Source organism: Lithobates pipiens, unplaced genomic scaffold (genome assembly GCF_037356315.1).
Source record: "Lithobates pipiens isolate NorthernLeopardFrog02 unplaced genomic scaffold, aLitPip1_a1.2 Scaffold_10, whole genome shotgun sequence".
NCBI classification, from domain to species: Eukaryota; Metazoa; Chordata; class Amphibia; order Anura; family Ranidae; genus Lithobates; species Lithobates pipiens.
This window is the reverse complement of record NW_027507686.1, coordinates 210,720,010-210,740,302: the sequence shown is the minus strand read 5'-3', so window position 1 is coordinate 210,740,302 and position 20,293 is coordinate 210,720,010. Positions and strand designations below refer to the sequence as shown.

The 20,293-nt window shown below is 42.7% G+C and overlaps 1 protein-coding gene across 4 annotated transcripts in view; it reads right to left on the bottom strand.

Annotated features, from left to right (window-relative positions):
• KIAA1549L (KIAA1549 like) overlaps positions 1-20,293 on the bottom strand; it is a 282,999-nt gene that overhangs the window by 7,284 nt on the left and 255,422 nt on the right. For all 4 annotated transcript variants that reach the window (XM_077460909.1, XM_077460906.1, XM_077460908.1 and 1 more), the window contains 3 exons: positions 8,333-8,430; positions 5,554-5,618; positions 2,079-2,227 (listed from right to left, as the gene is read on the bottom strand). In XM_077460909.1, the coding sequence (XP_077317035.1) occupies positions 2,079-2,227; positions 5,554-5,618; positions 8,333-8,430 (312 nt within the window). The remainder of the gene's footprint in view (positions 1-2,078; positions 2,228-5,553; positions 5,619-8,332; positions 8,431-20,293) is intronic.

The window sequence follows — 20,293 nt, the reverse complement described above, 5'->3', positions numbered from 1 at the left end:
GGATCTCCAACTGATTGACAGCCCCAGTTGTTTTCCTGTGTGCTGTGTATAGGGAGGTGTGTCCTTTCCCTCCAATCAGCTGTCAGAGCTCTCCTGACTGAGCTCTTCAGAGTGTAACTTCAGATCTCCACCCCCTTTTTTCTGAACTCTAAGAAAAGCTTTAAATTTGGGCACTTTGGACAGATGTAGCGAGGAAAGGGCTGCAAATAAACAGGTATAATTTCTATAGGAGGATTTGTTTAATCTCTGTATATCACCTGAGGCCAGTCACTTCACTGAGTATATGTAAGGGCCTTAGGCAGTTAAAGAAAAAAGGTTTAAAGTTGAAAGGTTTAAAGCAGATATCCAGTTAAATAAAACATAAAACAGGCCAGTAATCGAAGAAAAAAAAAGATTTTGCTGTGCAATACCCACATTTAAAGTGGAAGTTCACCCTGGAATTACCCTATGAATATTAAACAGCCATATAACTCAGATAAATGTATTGCATCATGTTTGAGTTTTGTCTGCACTCTGTCCAGCAATCAGTGCTGGAAACTGTTGGACATTTAGCAGCAATACCATGCAACTCAACTTGTATGCTGTCATACTCATGATACTCCATGATATACCCCTTACAAGCCCCCTATATGCCCCTTTAACTCACCTAAATCCATGATTACAAGACATTTCATCCTCGAGCCATCTCACTTTTTCTGGTGTCCACTGCCTACTGGCTGTCCAATGCTTGGGGCCTCTCAAGATTGGAAGAGTCTTAGCAGTGCCACCAACCAAAGGGAACCATCGGGTACCAGCCCACACAGGCAAATCTGCATCACTGGTTTATAGTTCCCGTGTATCCAGAAACAAGGACAGTGAGGGACACGGAGGGCAGACTTAGGCCAGTAAACTACTACTTCACAGGGTATGTAAACAAACCCTGAAGAAAAAAAAACTCACAATTGTATGGATCCTGGGAGTGTTGTGAAAAAGGGGCCTATACCCTAGTAAATAAAGGGAGATGCTTCCAAAATATACATGAAAAAAAAACACCAAAGGAAAAACGCACCTACAAAGGCTATCGAATTCAATACAAAATGTTATTTATTGGACATACATTTAAAAAGCAACCATGGCAAAGATGGGAAACCCCTACCCCACCATCCTGGCCCACAAAATCACTGCACCCCTCTATCTCCCCCTCCAGTGAATATGCTCCCCCTTCTGATGGTAACAGGTTTGGTTGATTCAGTTATCTGTAATGTGATCTGTAGACTGAATGGCTAAATGTCTGTAATGAAAGTAAGTCTGCCTGCTTATTATATGCCTGTGAATAAGCAGGCAGACAAGGGGGAGCATATTCACTGGAGTATGGAGATAGAGGGGTAGCAGCGATTTTGGGGGCCAGGATCTTGAGGAGATCAGAGTGGGTTGGGTTGTGTTGGGTGGGGGGCCAGGGGGGAGGGGTATATGTGGGGTAAGGATTTCCCATCTTTGCCACGGTTGCTTTTTACATGTATGTTCAATTAATACAATTGTATATTGAAATTGATAGCCTTTGTGGGTGCATTTTTCCTTTGGTGTTTTTTTGGCATTTGAACAAAACCTGGAAGGTTACGTTTTTCCCAGAGATGGGCTTTAACAAGTAATCAAGTCAAAGTGTGACTATTAGGCAATTAGCATTTTTAGACATACATCAGCAATAGTGGCCTCCATATTTCTCTCAGCAGAAGTTCCTTAAAAAAAAAAGCCAATGCCACTAGGCCTTACCCTTCCAAATCATAATAATTCTGGTAGATTCCTTTTTTGGATGTTTTCTGGCCCAATAACTCATCAGGCAGGGCTGCCAGGAACTTCCAAATATATTGTGCTTAATGTTGCATCATTTGTGTTATTGTAATGCACACTTTTTGGAGCCTGGTTCAGATTTGCTTTGACTTTTTTTTGAGATTTCTGGTTGGGGAAATTTGGAGGTTTACAAATTCTTTGAACGTTTAAGAAAGCCACATCTGATTGAACATTTCAGAAGATCTCCAAGGCACAAAACTGCACTTGTGAGTACAATATGCAATATTCTTTAGCTTTGGTAACAAGCTTACCGAGTCTGCCCATTGTCCCGGCAAATCATTTTCTCCCGAGTATGACATCCAGGCGTGGTTCCGGTAGGCAGCTGGTGGCTGTGGAATGTAATAGCTGGTATATTCTGCGCGGTTCCCTGGGATGGCAAACACAGCAGGAACGGTATTACCTGACAAGGCAAAGCAGTCATTGAGGAAGATGGCAAATGTTTCATGCTTCTTTTGTAGAATAAAAAGTTGACATGTCACGTATACAAAAAAAGTTGACAGTCATGTATACTTTTGAAAAAGCTTTGAAAATGCCTACTCTTGGTGAATGGTGTGAAGCTAAATAAAAAATGTCACTTTGCAAAAAATACCCAATCATGTGCAAGGGAAATGGAAAAAAATTTGATTGGATTATCAAAATCAGGACGGTTTCACCCTATTGCAACGTGCTCTACTCCTTTAAGCCGGCCATAGATTGAGCAAGATTCAGCTGGTTGAGCAGGGACCAGACATATTTTGATCCATGTATGGGCAGGCTGGTTGTACACAAATTGATCTATTGATGGACTTGTGTACAACCATCCTGTTGAAAAAATGTTCTCTCAATCTGTGCCAGCGGTGCTGAGTGTATTCTGACAGCGGGGAAATCTCTCCACTGTAGAATAGCACAGTGGGGGGATTCCCCCATCCACATCAAGTATGTGGATGGGGAAATGAAATCATTTTCTTTTGTTCAACCAGCAGGTCAAACAGAAGAAAATCATTAGTGTATGGCAAGTCTTAGTAAATAACCTCTGATGTTTAGAAGAGTGACTTATCCCCCTAGGATGTTTCAGTTAGAGGTTATTTTAAAGCACTTAGCATTATCCATAGTTAAAATAATATTAATAAAAAAATAACATTCTTTAAAAACATCTATATAAAATTGACACCAAATCGTTATAGTTTCCTTTTTAAACTTTTCTGTAAACCAGTAAACTAATATCGTTATGTTTTATTTGTTATAGTATTTTGTATTTTATCTGTAATTCTCATTTTCTTTATCTAGTTCTTGCAAAATCCAACAGCTTTGATTTGGCTAATCCAGTCTGGCCCTGTTGCCTGCCAAGCATACACAGAAAACAACTTGATGTACCAGTGTGCAGGACCCACGATTTAGCCTGGCAGATAATTCCTCAAATTGATTAGCCTTTTTTGTTACAGACAGTTCAGTGGGTCTTTGTTTATGTACAAACAGTACGGAGCAGCATATGGGTCACCCAGGAATTATCTCGTATAGGTTACCATTATCATCTGTTGCAAACAGTAGCTCGGCTAATGAGTAGTTATCTCTTAGGCCGCGTACACACGCGCGGACTGTTCGCCCAACCTTGTCCGCTGAACAGTGTTTGGGCGGACAGTCCGCTCGTGTGTGGGGCTTCAGCGGACAGTTTCAGCGGACAGTTGGCCGAACAAGGTCTTACGGAAATTCCGAAAAACTGTCCGCTGAAACAAGGTTTCAGCGGACTGTTCGCTCGTGTGTAGGCTTGTTCGGCCAACTAAGTCTCGCGCATGCTCAGAAAGGATTTCCACGTCGGAAGGTTGCATTGCAGTGTATAGGACGTCGTATTTTTCGTCCCGTCGTACGTGCCGTTCACGTCATCGCGCACGGTTTCAGCAAACTGTTCGTCCGTCGTGTGTGGCCATGTCCGTCCATGCTAAGTTTGAGCGGACTGTTCGCTCAAACTGTTGGACGGACAAAGTTGGGCCAACAGTCCGCGCGTGTGTACGCGGCCTTAGGGACGACTAACAGAGCAGACGGAGTCGATCCCTCTTGGGTAGAGGGATTTGGACATGGTACAAACATAAAAAAATAAATACTACGCATGTCTTAGTGGATGGCTCTTGCCATCATAAGCAATGTAGGTAGAGGTCACAGGTGTCACTCTTTGGATATGTGTAGTTAATTTAATTGCATTTTCAAGGTGATTTTCAACTCATGTCAGCTGTCGAGAGTCCAAATAAACCATTTTCTATATCTCTGCCAGTTATAGGTGGATGGTGGTGGGCCAGGTCACCTTCTGACTGCCTAATTCTCTACCTACAGGTCTCACTTCTGCTGATAAATTCTTTATAATGTACAGCATATTCAAAATGAAATGGGGAGAGTGGGATGGCTTTGTGCATATTGCCATGGGTGGGTGGACATATTGAGTAATTGATAAGGCTGAAAACAAACGCATATCCTTTTGGCCTCATTTACACTTGTGGTCATAGGAGGGGGGCTTAATTTAACACAATGGCCAGAGGGCGTACACATGCCACAAAAATACTCAAAGCTGCCAACGTGACCCACTAAGATGAATGGGATGGCACCGCAACCCAAATAGCAAGGATAACTTGACACAAATTTGTGGCAGTGTTGAATTGTAGGTCTATTAACCACTTTCAGACCGGACCATTTTGCTGGCTTAAGACCAGACCAGACCACTTTTTGCGATTCGGCACTGCGTCGTTTTAACTGACAATTGCGCGGTCGTGCGACGTGGCTCCCAAACAAAATTGACGTCCTTTTTTTCCCACAGATAGAGCTTTCTTTTGGTAGTATTTGATCACCCCTGTGGTTTTTATTTTTTGCGCTATAAACAAAAAAGGGCGACAATTTTGAAAAAAAACGCATTATTTTTTACTTTTTGCTATAATAAAAATATCCCCCAAAAATATATAAAAAAACATTTTTTTTTCCTCAGGCCGATACGTATTCTTCTACATATTTTTGGTAAAAAAAAAATTGAAATAGGCGATTATTGATTGGTTTGCTCAAAATTTATAGTGTTTACAAAATAGGGGATAATTTTATGGCATTTTTATTAATAATTTTTTTTTTTACTAATAATGGCGGCGATCAGCAATTTTTATTGTGACTGCAACATTATGGCAGACACGTCGGACATTTTTGACACATTTTTGGGACCACTGTCATTTATACAGCAATCAGTGCTATACAAATGTACTGATTCCTGTGTAAATGACACTGGCAGTGAAGGGGTTAAACAAGGGGTGGCAGTGTAGGGGTTAAGTGTGTCCTAGGGGGCGTGTTACTAACTGTGGGGGGCATGGCTGTGTATTAGTGAACACTGATCTCTGCTCCAATCAGAGGGAGCAGAGATCAGTGTCATTGTTATAAATACATTTATAAATATTGGTAGTCATTTATATTTTGTACAGAAATAGTAAAACTCAAGGGCTAGTAATGTGCATACCATCAGCTCTCTTAGAGCCAGAACATTAAACAGAATGGATTTATGAATGTTTACAAATTAAAATAGCCTTTCGTCCCAGTTTAAAGTTTATACGTAGACTGGTTATTAGGTTGGATTTTCCTTTAAACCATTACAGGGTGTCCCTCCTGGGATTTGTTGATACCTGAATGTACAGTATATACACCTGATTCATTTTATACAGACTGACACATTTGCGTCCCTGGGGACTGACAACGTAGAATATACTAGACACCCCATGTACTCACCTGGACTTTGCTCATTCCCGCTGGGCTCCGGCACTCTGTTCTTGCTGGTCATGTCTGATGTGGATCTGTTTAAATAATAACAACCCATATTATCATACACACTGTACTGGAAAAAAAAAGTGTTTATTCAAATCAATTAGTATTTTTTTTTGTTTTTTCCGAAAAAATAATCCGATCGTTTGTAGAGAATTCCGATCGGACAAAGTGCCATGCATGCGCAGATCAAATCTGAGACCAAAGCTATTGGCTACTAGCCTCAACGTAGTCCTGTCATAACGAACAAACGTCATCACGTTCTGAAAGACCAGATTTTCCGACAGCTTTGTCCGAATGCGTGTTTGCAACATCAGTTTAGGACAAAACCTGTCGAATAAAATCAGACGGATTTTGTTGTCGAAATGTCCGACCGTGTGTACATTAGGCATTAGAAGAAGAAGTTTGGCATTTTTTGGTTTCACCATTTTTAAGGTTTCCCCATATGTAATGAGTTTGTTTAACCACTTCCCACCCGGCCAATGTACATATACGGCCGGGTGGGAGCTCTCTACTTCTGATAGGACGTTCAGGAACGTCCTTCAGAAGGAGGGGGATCGCGCGCACGCATGCCCGCGCAGCGGCGCGATCCCGATGTGCTCGTGTCACCCGGACACGGCGCATCTCGGATCGGCAGGAGGGCTCTGTGATTGGCCCTCCTGATCACATGATGGCCGTGTCCAATCACGGCCGTCATGTGATGTAAACAAACAGCCGGTTGCTAGGCAATCTGCTCCTCCTCTCCTCACACAGAAGTCATCGCTGAGGAGAGGAGAGCAGATCGCTGCAGCCGGCTGGTGATCAGTGAGTATGAGCTGTTTTTTACAGCTTTTTACTAACTGATCACCAGTCTAGTGTAATACACACATCACACACAGTGTAAACACACATGTCACCACAATACACATGTCACCACACATGTCCCCAAAACACACATGTCCCCAAATAATAAAAAGACATGTCCCCATATAAAAAAACACATGTCCCCCACATATGTCCCACTAAAATCACATGTTCCAATGATTATCTGCACACATATGTACATGATCACCTGCACACATCTGTACATGATCATTTGCGTACATATGTCTGTGATCACACAAACCAATTATTATACACTTAACTGATTTTTTTTTACCAAAAACATGTAGCAGAATACATTTTGGCTTAAATTTATGACAAAATTTGATTTTATTGGATTTCTTTTAAAATAGAAAAAAGAAAATATTGTTTTTTTTTTCCAAATTTCCGCTTTTTTTGCGTCGTGAATAAATACCACCAAAATAAAGCTCTATTTGTGCAAACAAAATGATAAAAATTTCATTTAGGTACAGTGTAGCATGACCGCGCAATTGTCATTGAAAGTGCGAGAGCGATGAAAGCTGAAAATTGGGCTGGGAAGGAAGGGGGCAAAAGTGCCCTGTATTGTAGTGGTTAAAAAGAAAAAAAAAATGTCACCTTGTTCTGAACTCCTTAAATCCAGTTTACCATATTTCTACTTTGTTGGCCTGTACATTAGGGGTCTCCAAACTTTTCAGTACAAGAGCCAAATCTTTTTCAAATATTTTGAAGGCTGAAAAAAATAATAATTGAGCCCACCTTTACATGAGGGTCCTCATCAGAGTTTTCATTAGGCCGTTTTCACATATGTGAAACCACAGTTCCCAGCATGGGGTCCGGTGTGTCCTTATTTACCAATTCAGGTGCGATTCAGCTCTGAATTGTTGCCTGAATTTGTACTAGAAACAGAGCCAAAGACGCACAGGACCCTTTTTCCAGTGCGTTTCGCGGCTGCCCCGGGGGTGTGTGAACAGGCTCCATTGAGAGCTGGTCACAGTCCCCTGTTATGGGAATTGGATGTGGGGAAACCCACATCCAAATCGCATCAGTGTGAACCCAGCCTAAAAAGTAACCTAAAATAATTCAAGGTATACAAGGTGGCAGAAGAGTAATACAAAATCAACAAGGGCAGCTGTGCAAAGGTGCCAATTAAAATGCGGAATATCATTCTGAGCCATGACTGCAGTGCTTGCATTGCTTCACTCGAAACCTGCTGTAGATGCCTTCTTTAGTAAAACAGCATGTAATAATTTTATTTTCTTGCCTGAACATACACTTTAAGTAGTAAGGTGTCTAGGTGTTAAGTGTAGGTGATATTTAAGGGGTATGGATTCTTGAAGAGGAACTGCAGTCTGCTTACATAATTTGTAACAACAATATCTTTTGAAGCATCCCTCCAACCACTTTGCATATTATTTTATATATACTGTGATTCTGTACTTGCCAAATATGCTGGAGAAATCTTCCTCCACTAAGTCTGGCTGCTACCATTTTAACTGTGGCCAGTTGAAGCTGCTGCCTGTTCCCTAGATTTACACAGAGGCACACCTCCAGCTCTGCAGCTCTTATTGGCCCTCTTATGACTCACCCTCCCCCCCCCCCAACTTCCTAGGCAAACTCATCATCATGTCATAAGCCTAGGCTTTTTACCAGACAAGAAATCAGAAAGGGGCTGTATAAGGTATTTACTGGCAGAAATTTTTTTTTTACTATTCAAAGTTAAAACAACAAGGGCAAAAGATTTAATAGATGGAAAGATGAAAAAATTACTGAAGTTTCCACTTTAAGAAGAACATTTGCTCTTAAAAAACAAAACAAAAGTAATCTGAAACAGTTGTTCCTTTACCCAATCTTTTTCTTTTTAAATCAAGATCAGATAGTTAATAAACACACTAGTGTAATGTACCTCCTTAATGAAGGGACAGCCACAGGACCTGTCCTCGGTGGCACCGGTGGTGGAGGAGAGCCCATAGCCATTTCAGGGAGTTGAGAAAACCGGTATGTCTGTTGGAACAAGAAAAAAGTTGAAACAATAATGTATTAGGATGTCAGCCTAATAAAATGACTGCCTGCCAGTTAATTAACAAAAAAAGAAAGAAATCACCCCGAAGTGATATCCCAATTAAATGTGGAGACTTGTGGTCCTAATAACCCAACTGGCTTCTTATATGTTTCATGGACTCCTGTGGAAAGATCTGCCTTTCATTGTTCCTGGCCTGGTATCTTCTGTTGTGGGTATTCCCATTCTCCAGGGGTGTTCCCACTCTTTCAATTACATTACATGTAACATTACATAAAGTAAAGACTAAGTCCACCTTTGAAAAACAAATAATAAATACTCATAAATCTGCAGGTAAAAAAAAGTTCATTTATTTTTGCAAATCAATCTGCAAAGCAGTGCAACCGCCATCTATGGATGCTGTACGCAATGCTAGACTTTTCCTCTATGTCTGTACTGAGGTAGGGCCATAGGCATGTACAGGGGGTGTGCCAGGTGTGCCTGGGTACACCCTAATCCCTATGTGCAGTGCCGATTCTCCATACTGCCTGAGCTTTGGGGTGCACACCCTAATTCAATAGGCTGTGCACACCTATGTGTGGGGCTTTCAGTTACTGAACTGGAGAAATTGTCCCTGGACTCCAAAGGCACTGATCCCCACACTTGTGTTCCATTGAGAACTACAAGTCCATCTGCCGTGGTGGCAGATGGGATATTTTCACTTAGGGGTGTACTCACTTTTGTTGCCAGTGGTTTAGACATTAATGGATTGAATTTGGAATTGGTATAGGGAGCTCTTTATCACATCTCCCCTACCTTCACAATTTTCAATCTACCTCCTTTCCCCTTGAATTAATGGATGTGTGTTGAGTTATTTTGAGGGGACAACAAATTTACACTGTAGCTGTACTCACTGCTTTACATTGTAGCAAAGTTTAATTTCTTCAGTGTTGTCACATGAAAAGATATAATAAAATATTTACAAAAATGTGAGGGGTGTACTCTCTTTTGTGAGATACTGTATATCTACTGCTGACCAGACAGTGGAGACTGTGTAAGGTGCGGGGATCCCAAGAAGGGAGGAAGCCCCTCTTGGGATCCCCGCACCTTGCACAGTGGAACCATAAAGAATATCCGAGTGTACATTGCAATCCCTGTGGAGAAATTGTGGCATGATGTGTGGAAATATGTTTCATTGATATGATTATTTATTTGAAAATGATATTGTCAATCTATTTAGATGGCAACAACCAATGTCTGTTAGCTACTGATGAAGAGAACTATGTCCATGAAACGCATTGAGCAGAAAGACGATGTTGTATGAATTAATGCAGTGGTTGGAAATGACTGTTTTACAATTGCAATTTTATTATAAGTCTGTTATTACATGTCTAAAAAACTGTAAGAAATTAAATAAAATGTTATATTTTGTTATGAATACGCTGTGCCTCAAAAGTCCCACCATTTTTTTTTCTACAATTGTAGTCCTGGTATAACTACAGTATGTAGTACCATGGCATGTCTGGTTGGATACAAATCAAATGCATAGTTTGGGTAGGTCTTCATACTACATAGTTGGAAAAATCTAATGCCGCATACACACGATCGGAATTTCGGCCAGCAAAAGACCAATGAGAGTCTTTCATCGGAAAATGCGACCATGTGTATGCTTCATTTAGCTGCTCGAATTCCCGCCAGCAAAAATTTGAGAGCATGTTCTCAATTTTCCGATGGAAAAACTTTCTGTCAGAAATTCCGATCGTGTGTATGCAATTCCGACACGCAAAAACTCACGCATGCTCAGATTCAACTAGGAGATGGAAGCTATTGGCTACTGGGTATTGAACTTCCTTTTTCTAGTCCCGTTGTACGTTTTGTACGTCACCATGTTCTTGACGGTCGGAATTTGGTATGACCGTGTGTATGCAAGACAGCTTGAGCGAAATCCCATCAGAATTCCGTCAGGAAAACCATCAGAGCTTTTTCCGACCAAAATTCCGATCGTGTGTAAGGGTCCTTTCACATGGGGCGGATCAATTCTGATCCGCCCCGTGGATATCCGTTTGCACAGCGGGGATCACTCCATTGATCCCTGCTGAGCAGGGAGATGACAGGTCCGTCTCTGCACACTGCGCAGGGACAGACCTGTCACAGCGCCGCTCTCCCCTGTGGGAGATCGGATGACGACGGACCGCAGTGCCCGTCGTCACCCGATCCGATCCGCAGACGGATGGAAAAATAGCTTTTTCCTCCGTTACACTTTTTCGGGACGGATGTCAGCGGACATTTCACCGCTGACATCCGACGCTCCATAGAGCTCTATGGAGCACCCGTTCAGGTCCGCCTGAAAAACTGACAGGCGGGCCTGAACGGAACATCAGTGTGAAAGGGGCCTAAGGGATTTTTTTCTCCTTGGTCATTGCCAGAACCAAGTGAGACATCCTCTACCCTAATGCATCACAGCACTATGTCTACTACTAAACATTTACCATCAATCCACCCGAAACACACTCAAATCCACAAAAGTCCATACTATTACACACTTATCTAAGCACCACCACTTTAGTGTGCAAAAAGATAGAGCTCTTGCAAAGCCATAAATAATTGTAAGTACCGTATATACTCGAGTATAAGCCGAGATTTTCAGCCTCTTTTTTGAGGCTGAAAGTGCCCCCCTCGGCTTATACTCGAGTCATCGCTGTCTGCCCGCTCGATCAGCGTGTCGAGCAGACAGACAGCGGCCATTCTATCATTCAAAAGCCGCGCCTCCGGCTCCGCCTTCGCCTGTGATAGGCGGAACACTGAATTTCCCAGCAGCCTGTGTTCCGCCTATCACGGACATCGTATCATCCTCGTACTACGGACGAGGATGATACGATGTCCGTGATAGGCGGAACACAGGCTGCTGGGAAATTCAGTGTTCCGCCTATCACAGGCGGAGGCTTTTGAATTTTACAATGGCCGCCGAGGCGCCGACGAAGAGGGCACGGGACGGAGGCAAGGCAAGGCACGGCACGGGACGGGACGGGACGGAGGCAAGGCAAGGCACGACACGGGACGGAGGCAAGGCACGGCACGGGACGGAGGCAAGGAGGCAAGGCACGGGACGGAGGCTCGGGACAAAGGCTCGGGACACAGGTAGGCTGGACACACACACACACACACACACACACACACACACACACACACACACACACACATGGATGGAGACACACACACACAGGGATGGATGGATGGAGACACACACACACAGGGATGGATGGATGGATGGATGGAGACACACACACACAGGGATGGATGGATGGATGGATGGACGGACACACAGGGATGGACGGACACACAGGGATGGACGGACACACAGGGATGGACGGACACACACACAGGGATGGATGGATGGATGGACACACACACACACAGGGATGGATGGACGGACACACAGGGATGGACGGACACACAGGGATGGACGGACACACAGGGATGGACGGACACACACACAGGGATGGACAGGCATGTCTCACCCTCGGCTTATACACGAGTCAATAAGTTTGCCAGTTTTTTTGGGGGTAAATTGGGGGCCTCGGCTTATATTCGGGTCGGCCTATACTCGAGTATATACGGTATTTAAATTTAGAAAAGGTAATTGAATAAAGCATCCCTTATAAAATAAACGGATGTGTTGCATGGTGAGTAACACAGAAGCCTGCTGTTTATGTAACATATGTGGATGGGCTTTCTGAAACTGCTCTAATCAGCTCCAGGCTGGAGGTCTACTTTCACACAACTTCTGCTGCTTTCTAGTCCTAAAATCTGTCTGTTATAATTATCTTCAGTTATGAACCATCCACATCTCATTTTACACAGCCAAGTAGAAACTTTGGTGTAATCATAGATGTGATATGAAAGTTCATTCATGCATTTAACACTCTTTCTGTGTGTCATAAGCAGTTAGAAACACTGATTTTTATCGAGGCACATTCAGCCTGTATTTAAATAACTTCTCAAGTATATATATATTGGCCTTACATGGTATGGCCTGGACCATTGGACCATAAGAAATAAGATGTCCTTAACTCTTTATGAAGGGGAACTAGTAAAGAAGTCCCTGTAACCCCTTACCAGTGCACCCTTGATCTCACAACCCTCACCTTATTCCCTGACTGAAAAGAAATCCAAAGGGAACTCCATAGTTGATTCATGACTGGTGACACTATTATAATAACAAAATTATATAGTTTAGTCCAGTGTTTCTCAACTCCAGTCCTCAAGGCGCCCCAACAGGTCATGTTTTCAGGCTTACCATTATTTTGCACAGGTGATTTGATCAGTTTCAATGCCTTAGTAATTACCACAGCCGGTTCATCTGAGGGAAATCCTGAAAACATGACCTGTTGGGGTGCCTTGAGGACTGGAGTTGAGAAACAATGGTTTAGTCAACGGGGAATAATAGCTGTTTCTTTAAAGCGGAGGTCCACCCTAAAGTGGAGCTTCCGCTCATTGGAACCCTCCCCCCCTCTGGCGCCACAATTGGCACCTTTCAGGGGGGAGGGGGGTGCAGGTACCTGTACAGTAAAGGTATCTGCACCCACTTCCGCCATAGATATCTGCAGAAGGTACGCCCCTTTCCGAAGGTCCCCCGCTGTCTGCTGGGAAACACACAGATCCCAGAGACAGCGGGGACCATCCTTATTGTGCAGCGTGACTCGGGCATGCGCAGTAGGGAACCGGGAAATTAAGCCGCAAGGCTCCACTTCCTGATTCCCATACCCAAGATGAGAGACGATCGAGAGATCGGCTTCGGGTGCCGACATCGCGGGTGCGCTGGGAGGGTAAGTGTCATTATTTTAAAAGTCAGCAGCTGCAGTATTTGTAGCTGCTGGCTTTAAAAAAAAAAAAAACGGCGGACTCCCGCTTTAACTAGTTAATGTCATAATTACACACCACCATCAATCAAATTAGATGGAAAATACACGGGAAGCCTTTAAGCCTAGTACACACAATAAGAATATCGGACAAATGATCGTCCGTTTTTTTGCATGCTAGTCACATTTTGAAAACAAATAAGTTACTAAAGTTACGAAAATTCTAGTACAATGGAATACAGAAGTGACATAACATTTTGAATTGTATTGTAATGTATTTTTTCGTTTTCAAGCATGCGTGGTCTTGGTCACACGATTTTTTTTTTGTACAACTAATATACTCATTGCACGAAAATCGTTCCTTCTGGTATCGTACGAGAACATTTTTTGTGTTTGTCCCTTCAGATATTTTCGCATGAACTGTCGTGATCGGCTTTCGAAAGCTGTGTACTATTACTCATAATATTGGACATTGCTCAGAAAGTTATATTTTTTGTCAGATTTTCTCATCCTGTGAACTAGGCATTACTCTCTGGCTCAAGGTCAGAGAATATGGTTAGTATTTTCTTTTTCATTCACGGATAATAGAAAATACTAAGTGCCATTAGATGATTTATTTTTGGTATGTTGATATATTAATACAAATTGACTTTGTTTTAATTTCAGATATATAGTTTCCTATTTTTCTGTTACTGTCTTATGTGAATCACACACACCCCTGATGAAGAGAATTTATACAAGATCTCGAAACACGTTGGGTTTTTTTTCTATGTCCACTGCAATATGCTGTAATACAGTGGAGTTTAGGTAAAATGCATGAGACTTAGGAACAAATATTGTATTTAATTGTGTCTCTTTTGACACTTTTTGTAAATATATGAATTTTTTTATTGTATTGTTTATGCCAATTTTGTATGTGCTGATATCATTTTAGTATCATTATTAAAAATTATATGTTTTATTATACCTTGTACACTTTTTTGGCCTCCCAGCCCTTTTGAAAGTCCTTATCCCAGATGAGACAATTTGGTTTTCAATTCGTAAGGTCAGAGAATAAAGCAGTGGGTAGCTTTCACTCTCTGAAATCAGACATAAAAGCAATAAGAAGTCCTCACTGTCTGATGGAAGGCCAAAGATGAAAGAGGTGGTGAGCTCTCACTCTCTGACTAGTAAGGGCTAAAAGAGAAGGAGGGTTCTAAATCTTTGATTCAAGGTGTGAAGTCCAAAAGGTGTGGAGTTCCCCATCTCTAACTGGAGGTTAGGTATGAAAGGGGTGAGCAGTGATGAAAGTGTTCGAGAGCCCTCACTCTTTGAATAGAGGTTAGAGATGAAAAAGGGGGTGAGCCCTTATTCTGTAACTAAAGGAAAATATTGCTTGGAAGCTATAACTTCCTAACTGAAGATAAGAGATGAAAGAGGTAGGGAGCCCTCACTCTCTGAAAAGCGATCAGAGATGAAAAAGAGGAAAAGGCCTTATTTTCATGGATATAACAAATCCACTAGGGGTGCTAGTCTATTATAAATGTCTTGCATGATAACTAGATCATCACGGCTGAAATGGGGGTCAAAATCCACCCTCTTGGGAGTTTTAATTAACACAAGCTTCTTAGGTTCCGTTTCAAACTCAACAAGCCAGTCACATGCTGTTCACTAGGCAAAACACAGAGAGAACCACAAGAGTAGAGAGTAAGTCAACCAATCAGCAATGAATGGCCCATATTTTCAGAAGGCTTCTAGAGCAGTGGCCTGCAAACTGCAGCCTGGGGGCTGGATGTGGCTGGATGTGGCCATTTGGTTGCCTTTATTGGGCCCTTGGGGCACGTTTACTTTCAAAGATGCAAGTCACTATTTCTGCCACTGACACCAACAATGGTGCATAATTAGTGTTACTGACACCAACAACAGGGCACTATTTCTATCATTGACACCAACATTGGGGCACTTTTTCTCTCATTGACACCAATGATGGAGCACTATTCCTCCCACTGATGCCAATGATGGTGCACTATTGCTTCCCCTGATGTCAAGGGTGCAATTTTTACTCCCATTGATGTCAGAACAATTCCTACTTCCACTGGCCATATTCCGCCCCCTACAGTCTGAATGACAGTAAACTGGCCCTTTGTTTAGAAAGTTTGGAAACCCCACTCTAGAGAATTAGAGAAATATTTTAGGGGATTGTGTTTTCTTTATGATTCATTTTCACATACTGTATCCTTCTTTATGTAAGTTACTTGGTTAAAAAACAGGATTTTTATAACAGCTTACCTGTAAAATCCTTTTCTGTGAAGTACATCACGGGACACAGAGCCATAGTAGTTATTATGTGGGTTATAGGCCACTTTCAGGTGATGGACACTGGCAAGAAAAAAAGTGCACTCCCTATATAACCCCGCCCACTACTGGGAGTACCAAAGAAGGGAGGGACCTCTGTGTCCCATGATGTACTTCAAAGAAAAGGATTTTACAGGTAAGCTGTTATAAAAATCCTGTTTTCTTATCGTACATCACGGGACACAGAGCCAAAGTAGTTACTATGTGGGATGTCCCATAGCAATGGCAACTGAAGGGTGGGAGACACAACAAAAGTAGGGCACCAAGAAACAAGAGGATCATACTGCAGCCTGCAGTACACTGTGCCAAAAGGCGATATCCTCATGACCATTTACATCAATTTAGTAGAATCTGGTAAATGTATGGACTGAAGACCAAGTTGCGGCCTTGCAGATCTGAGCCATGGAGGCCTGGTGATGTACTGACCAAGAAGCATTAACAGCCCTGGTGGAGTGTGCTTTAACATGAAAAGGAGGAATTTTCCTCTTTAAACCATAAGCCTGAACAATCACTTGACAAATTTATTTGGAAATAGTAGCTTTTGATGCTGTCTGTGCTGTCTGTCATTTTTCTAGGACCATCTGGCAATACAAATAAAACATCTGTTTTGCGAATCTTTAAATAGACGTTGACCGCTCTCACTGCATCAAGAGAACATAGTGACCTCTCTTCCACAGATCAAGGTTCTGGAAAAAAAGAAGTCAGAACAATATCCTGGTTTAAATGAAAACTTGTCACCACCTTTGGTAGGAATTTAGGATGAGGCCGCAATACCACCTTATCCTTATGGATGATCAAATATGGTTCATTACAAGAAAGAGCTGCCAACTCCGATACTCTTCTAGCAGAGGATATGGTAACCAAAAAATTATTTTTCTTTTTAAAAGGACTAAGGGAATATCCCATATAGGCTCAAAAGGCTGTTTCTGTAATGCCAACAGGACTAAAGTCAAGTCCCAAGGGTTCAGGGGTGTCCTAACTGGAGGAATAATCCGTATTACCCCCTGAATAAAGTTACGAACCAGAGAGTGAGAAGCATGTGGTCGTTGAAAAACCACAGATAAGGCTGATACCTGGCCTTTGATAGTACTCAGGGCCAGCTTCATTTCTAATCCCATCTGTAGGAATTCAAGGATCCTACCTATGACATATTTCCTGGGGTGCCAACCCCTGGATTCACACCAGGAGACATATGCCTTCCAGAGTCTATAGTATATGACCCTGGAGGCCGGTTTCCTAGCATTAACCAAGGTAGAGACTACTAAAGCTGACAGCCAACGATCTTTTAGAATGTGGGACTCAATAGCCAAACCATTCAATTTAATGTTTGTAAGGTAGGATGAAATACCAGACCTTGCAATAGAAGGTCTGGCCATAGTGGTAGGGTCCATGGGTCCCCTACCGCCATCTTTATGATCTCGAAAAACCAAGATCTCCTGAGCCGCAAGAATCACCTCCTTCCCTTCCTGCTTGATCCTGCGAAGAAGACACGGAAGCAGCAGAACAAAAGGGAACGCATAGATCAGTGAAAACTGATCCCATGGAAAAACCAAGGCGTCTGTTCCATAAGCCAGCGGATCCCTTGTCCTTGACACAAAGTTGTCGACCTTGTTGTTGAATTTGAACGCAAACAGATCCACACCTGAAACACCCCATCTTTGACATATCAACAGAAAGATGTTGAGGTGAAGGGACCATTCTCCTGGAAACAGTTGTGGGCGATTCAAATTCAAAATCACCAATAGGCAAGGAATGTTGTTTTCTGTCCAAGATAGAACACGATTCACACCTCTTTGGGCTGCATGGCTTCTCGTGCCCTCTTGGTGATTGATGTAAGCCACAGCCGTGGCATTGTTGGATTGGATCCTGACAGGACAATTCCGTAGTCTGAGTGTCCAGGCCTCTAGGGCCAGACGTACTGCCCGAATCTCTAGAATATTGATGGAAAAAGTCCTCTCTGATTTGGATCACTTCCCTTGGACAGATGCTTCTTCCCTCCAGAAGACATTTCCTTGTTGGAGATTCCTGGATATCAACCACCAATTGAGACGCTGACGCACTTCGGGGGATAAGCGCATTGGAAGATCCAAACCTCGGATTTTCTTGTTCCAAGTTGGCAGAATACTGTTTTGCAGCAGTCTTGAATGAAACTGTGCATAAGGAACGGCCTCGAAAGAAGCCACCATCTTTCCTAACAACTTCATGCAAAGCCAAATAGAAGGACTTGTCATTGTTTTGACAAGCTGAATCGGTTCTCTTATGGAACTGATCCTTTCCTGGGGTAAGAACACCCTCTTCTGAACTGTATCTATGGTCAGCCCCAAGTACTGCAATCACCTTGATGGTTTTAAGGAGGATTTCTCTAGATTCAGAATCCAGTCTAGGAATTCTAGGTAACTCACTGCTGAGACTAAACTTTGGTTTAGGCGGGTTACCAACCGATCTACCAAGAGTAGATTGTCTAAGTAGGCTAACTAGACGTTATACCCTGAGCCCTTAACCTAGCTAAAGGAGAGGCCAGGATCTTTGTGAACACTTGAGGTGCAGTAGGTAGACCGAAAGGCAGAGCTACAAACTGAAAATTAAGATTTTCTACCTGGAAGCGCATAAATTTCTGGTGAACGAGGAAAACTGGCACATGGAGATAAGCATCCTTGATGTCGATTGATGCCAGAAATTCTCCTCCTTGTAGGATGGAGACTACTAACCGGATTGACTCCATGCGAAAGGAACGGATATTGAAGCACTGGTTTAAATCCTTGAGATCTAAAATGGGTCTGACCTCCCCGTTTGGTTTTGGTACCGTTAGGAATTTTTGAATAAAACCCCGCCCCTTGCTCTTCTATGGGAACCACTGATATCACCTTTTGAGACAAGAGATGATCCAAAGCCAGAAAGAGAGACTTCCTCTTCCCTGGGTCTCTGGGAACATTTGATCTGAGAAAACAAGGAGACGGGAATTCTCGGAACTCTAGTTTGTAACCTAGAGAAATGGAGGAAGCCACCCATCTGTCTTGATATTGTTCCTGCCAGATCTTTGAAAACTGTGTAGGAGCCTTCCGCCCACTCAAGCGAGCGGGGGCGTGCCTTCATAAGGAGGCTTTAGTATTTTGTTTTGCGGGTTTCCTGCCCCAGGTCCTCTTTTGGCTCTGGGACTGACCCTGAGGTCTACCTCTTGAACCTGACGGTGGAGGCTGTCGAGACTGCCTGGAGGCTGATGCCCCTGGCACTGGAGAAGACACACATTTAAAGGAAAAACACTTAAACTTCTTCTTAACTGGTAAAAGAGAACTTTTCCCATTAGAAATTCTTTGGATATACTTATCCAGATCGTCTTCAAATAACCGTTCACCATGAAATGGGAAACTGGCCAAGAGCTTTTTACATTGCGCTTCGGCTGACCAATTTTTCAACCATAGGATTCTATGCACATGCACCAGCCCTAGCATGAGCTTGAAGAATGTAATCTTTCATAATGTCTACCGTGAAAAACAATGCTTCTGATCTACCAGCCAACTCCTGGGCCTGCTGATCAGGAATACATTTGAGTACCTCTGCAAACTTGTCCTTTAAGGACTGAGATACCCCAATCACTGCCAAAGCAGGCTGAATGACTGCGAGAGAAATGTTGTTTTTAAAGAGAAATTCCAACTTCTTATTTGTTTGATCCTTCAACATTTCAGCATTGTCTACAGGAAAAGTCAGGTTCTTGTTCATAGAGGATATAGTAGCGTCAATTGTTGGACTCTCCCATTTCTTATAGAATTCTTCCTCCATAAGATAAAGTATAGAAAACTTTTTTAGGAGGAAAAAACTGTTTATCTGGGTGCTCCCACTCAGAATACATAAGCTTCTTTAGTCATGAATGGATAGGAAAGGCATCAACAGATTGGTTTGGGTCATTAAAGCCTCCCAGAGGTGGGCTCATCGACTGACTGCATTACAGGCAGTAAAAGAGTTGAGCGGACCAATTAATGAGAGAGTGTACAACAGTCTCTCCTGTGAGGCCGATCCTTCCATATTAGGATCATCAGGAGTCATCAGCCTCTTCCTGATCTTTTGAGAGAAATTAATAATCTCTCGCCCCTTGTTCCTCAGCATGAGGATCCTGAGCAGTGCACGGGGATCTGCTACGCTTAGGTACACTCTGGGACACGATTAAAGCTTCAATCTTTTGCGCCAAACTTAAAATGGTAGAAGAAAAAAACCTCCTTAGTAATATACACAGGGGCTGCAGTGTCAAGAGCAGCCGCAACACCAGCCCCTCCTGATGGCTCACTCTGACTGGCCACATCACTCTCAGAGGAGGATGCCATCTTTTTTGAGATGAATCTAGGCTGTCGTGTGACAACAGACCCTCTAGAGCCCTTTCAGGTGTTTTTTACCCCCCTTCCGCTCACAGCCTGATGCACAAAGCAGAGGTACTATCAGAAGGAATGCATTCACTGCTTGAGCGATAGTCCAGCACAGTTGCTGCTATTAATGCCTGTAAGGATTAAGGGGTGTCTAAACAAAATGGTTGACCTTATGTCATACTAAATACTTGTATTTTTCTATCCTTCTCTGTAAAATAAGGATTCGTCATCTATTGTCACGTACTCATCAAGAAGAGGCCGCATCAGCCCTAAAAAGCAGTCTACGCCCAGAAGATTGTCTTATCAGCTGATAACACCCG